At 34.4% G+C, this 4,234-nt stretch overlaps 1 protein-coding gene across 1 annotated transcript; it reads left to right on the forward strand.

Moving 5' to 3' along the window:
• Positions 1-3,148: 3,148 nt before the first annotated feature.
• Positions 3,149-3,747, forward strand: LOC139876714 (histone H2B.2). Its single transcript, XM_071864090.1, has one exon. The coding sequence runs from the start codon at positions 3,186-3,188 to the stop codon at positions 3,609-3,611; it is 426 nt and encodes a 141-aa protein (XP_071720191.1). The 5' UTR covers positions 3,149-3,185; the 3' UTR covers positions 3,612-3,747.
• The last annotated feature ends 487 nt before the right edge of the window (positions 3,748-4,234 follow it).

Below are 4,234 nucleotides of genomic sequence, written 5' to 3' on the forward strand. Positions count from 1 at the left end.
TGTTTGTATGATATTGTGTAAAAACTGCATTCAAGAAACTGATTTCGATGTAACATATTTGTATTGTAAACCATTATGTAATGGTCGTGTGTAAACAGGATATTTTAGATTATCATTATTTGATAATCTACGTAAAGCTTTTTAAACCTTTATTTATGAAATAAAGGTTATGGTTTGTTTTAAAAATGAATGCAGTCTTTGAAAAACGTCTCATATAGAGGTCAAAACCTCGCAACGAAATCAATTAATATGGAACGTTTTTAATCAATAAGAACGGGACATTTCACAGAGAGTCTGATCAGACCCCGAAAAACAGTAAACAAGTGCTCCGGTGGGATTCTTGGTGCTTGATGCTCATCATGGTTCTCATCCTTGATGCTTGTATCTTCAAGTGTACAACTCAATGATGTGTTAGCATCACTTTGACAAAGATTTAACCATCAACACACAAAATGTTAAGACCAAGTAAGAATACAACTCACTTAAGAGTTTCAGAAGGATGATGAACCAAGATTACATCATGTTCTTAGTCTTAACACAAACACAAGTTATATATACAACAAAAGCTATAAACTTTCATTCAATCAAACAAGTATGAACATAAATTTATCAAAGAAAGTAATGGAACCCTAAGCTAGAGAGCTTGGATCCTTTTCACACAAGTTATGAGATTACAAAGTTAGAAATCTTGAATCTTTGGTGTTCTTGAAGATCTTGAAGCATAAAGCTTAGATCTTCAAGTTTCATGAAGACCACAAACACAAGTTTTGATCTTTCAACAAAATAAAAGAGATCATAAGTTAGAAAACTTAGATCCAACAAAAGTAGTGAAGATTCAAACCTAGAAAGCTTGAATCTTGATTGTTCTTGAAGATCCTTGAAGCATGAAGCTAGATCTTCAAGTCACATGAAGACTACAAACACAAGTTTGAATCTTTACAACAAAATAAAGAGATTAAAAGCTAAAAAGATTTAGATCTACAAAATAAGTGAAGATTCAAAGCTAGAAAGCTTTAATCTTCCATGTTTTTGAAGGATTCAAATCCATGTTTGAATCTACAAGATGTAACAAGATCAAAAGCTAAAAAGATTTGATCTTCATATGATGATGATGATGTCGACTTTAAGAAGAAGAAAATAAGAAGAATAAAACTTGAAACTTACAATTTTTGAGTGAGAAAGACTAGAGAGAAAATAAATGAACAAGTGTGTGTAAATTGTGAATGAGAGCAAGTGTGAATTATGAGGAAATGACTTAGTATTTATAGGAGGTGAGGGTGCCTAACGGTGGTGGTGGCCGTAGGTTCTAGAGGGGACAAAGGGGGACAACTTTTTTGCTTTATGGTTAATGGTTGTCTAAAGTTGGTGCTTATGTTAGGATCCCATGCAACATTAAGGATAATGGTTAACAAAAATGCTTGTATGTTCCCTCTAATAAATGGGCATTTGTCTTACATATTATTGGGTCACTAGTCATTAATAATTGGGCTAATTAAATAATCCACTAACTAGAGTAGGGTGGGCTTAAGTCCAATAAGGTAGAAAGTCCAACAAGACTAACTAGTGTGTTCTAGTAAATTACTAAACGTAATTAAGCATCCAAAAATCCAAGTAATTGTTATTATAAAATAACAATTAATGTTTCGTAGTCATAATATTCCGATTATGACCAAAGTTAAGCGTGTACACAGTACATAGCTCGTTTCATACGTCAAGTGACACTAGCGGTCGTAAAAGCTTTCGGGGATCAAGTTAAGTGATTACACACTTAATAGCACGTTGTATGATAATAATGAAAGTAATTAATCATGAACTAAGATCCCAGAGCATAAACTAGCTCAGTACGCACAAATACGTAGTTTCGTGAAAGCACAAAGCACAAAAGCAAGTCGAAAAAGCCGGGTCGTTACATGATGGGTTGCGTTTAAAAACGCAAGACAGATTAAAGCTATGGGAACTCCTAGGTAATCCGGTGCTAAAATGTTTATTGTGTAATGGCACCATGGATTCTCACTCGCATATGTTCTTTACATGTGGTTATTTAGCTACGATATGACAGAAGGTTGTAGGGCTCCTTAAGGTTGACTTGGGAGGTAATCATTGGAAGGACTGCCGAAATGCAATCATGGGTGTAGCTAGGGGTAAGTCAGCTGATTGGGTGGTAGCGAAAATTTGATTGGGTGCCACCGTTTATCATATATGGAATGAAAGAAGCTCGCGTCTTTTCAAAGGGGTTAGAAGGACGGAATTGCAGGTTTGTGAATCCATCCGATCGAACGTTCGTTTAAAGCTTATGGCTACTACATTCAAGGCATCAAAAAAGGTGGATCAAATTAAGATTGATTGGCAACTTGTTTAGAGTTTCGTCGGTTGTTGTGTGTTAGCGGGTCTCGAGTATGTATTATGCTTTAAATTGCTAATTTGGTTGTTTTTACTTGGCTGCAAGAGTCACTTGTAGCATCTATGCTCTCATTCCTGTACTATCTTGTTATTATTAATAACATTCATCGGAGTAACTCTTTACAAAAAAAAAAAAATGTTTGTTGGAACAATTTAATAATAAGTAATGTTAACTTAAAATAGTGATTTTACTGTTCTAAATAAAATAGTAAAATTTATTCAATTTATTACTCCATCCGTTTCATTCCAATAGTCCACAGACAAAAAAACGCAGTTTTAGGAAATCCCACTAACTTCATTTCTCCACCAATGAAATATCTTCTCTCTCCAGATCCACCAATGAAATATCTTCTTTTCTTTCTATTCTTTCTATTTATGGAAGTGGACTATCAGAATGGGACAGCCCAAAATAGAATAATGGCCTATTGGAATGAGACGGAGGTAGTATATTGATTTTAAATTTAAATTTTAAATTGTACAATAAAAAAATAAATAAAATAAAATGGTGATTTCATATTGTGCAAGAAATTAATCAAAAACAACACATCCCCGATCCGCGTGAATACGTCACCATCCAATATTCCCTATTTTTGATCCTGTTCGTTAGATCACTCCATAACAAAATCAACGGCCACTATGATCAATTCACAAAACCCGAAACCCACCAATCACATGACACCATTCATCACCTATATAAACAAAACCAACCATTCACAATTTCCTCACTCTTATTCACTTTCATTTATCTAATTATCTTTCACCAAAAAATTCCAATAACTATCGAAATGGCGCCAAAAGCAGAAAAGAAGCCCGTCGCCGAGAAGAAACCAGCGGAAAAAACTCCCGCGGAGAAGAAACCAAAGGCCGGAAAGAAGCTACCGAAGGAGGCCGGCGCCGGTGCCGCCGATAAGAAGAAAAAGAGAAACAAGAAGAGCGTCGAGACCTACAAGATCTACATCTTCAAAGTGTTGAAGCAAGTGCATCCTGATATCGGAATTTCAAGTAAGGCAATGGGGATTATGAATTCGTTTATTAATGATATTTTTGAGAAACTTGCACAGGAGTCTTCTAGACTTGCAAGGTATAACAAAAAACCTACGATTACATCACGTGAAATTCAGACGGCGGTGAGATTGGTGTTGCCCGGTGAACTGGCGAAGCATGCGGTTAGTGAAGGGACTAAAGCTGTGACTAAATTTACTAGCGGTTAGATTTGGTATTGTTGCTAAGGTTTGTGGTTATGATGCAATTAGGGTTTGTAAAAATATGATTGTTGGTATGAACTGGATTGGTGCCTCGTCTTGTATTTCTAAAAGTTGAATTTAATGGATTTTAGTTTTCTGAATCTTTCTATATTTGTAATTGAATTTATTTGATTTACATATGATTGAAAACTGTTCTGTTACATTCATAATGCGTAATTGTAATATAAATTGATTGATTTATCGAAACCATCAAACTCATAATTATGCTCTGTCGGCAAATAATGATGGAAGACGATTTACTATCTCACCTAATTTCTTATTGTTAAGTAGGTTCCTTGATTGTGAAAATAAAAATTGGTAGGCTAAAAGCCCCATATTGTATGAACAACAAATCTAGCTAATGAATTAATTAGTACTGTAGAACACTAGGACATAAACATCCTGTTAGGCTACAAGCCTGAATTAAGTATAGTTTAACTAGTTGAAACAATGTGGTGCAGAGTCTACTGATTGTAGAAAAGAATACATTTTGTATCTTGTTTAATATTAAGCCTAGAAATCAGAAATTATAACCTAACAATAACAAGTGATATTATATCAGGAGATTCAATTGCAATTTCAAAGTATGT

The sequence above is a fragment of the Rutidosis leptorrhynchoides genome, chromosome 11 (genome assembly GCF_046630445.1).
Source record: "Rutidosis leptorrhynchoides isolate AG116_Rl617_1_P2 chromosome 11, CSIRO_AGI_Rlap_v1, whole genome shotgun sequence".
NCBI lineage: Eukaryota > Viridiplantae > Streptophyta > Magnoliopsida > Asterales > Asteraceae > Rutidosis > Rutidosis leptorrhynchoides.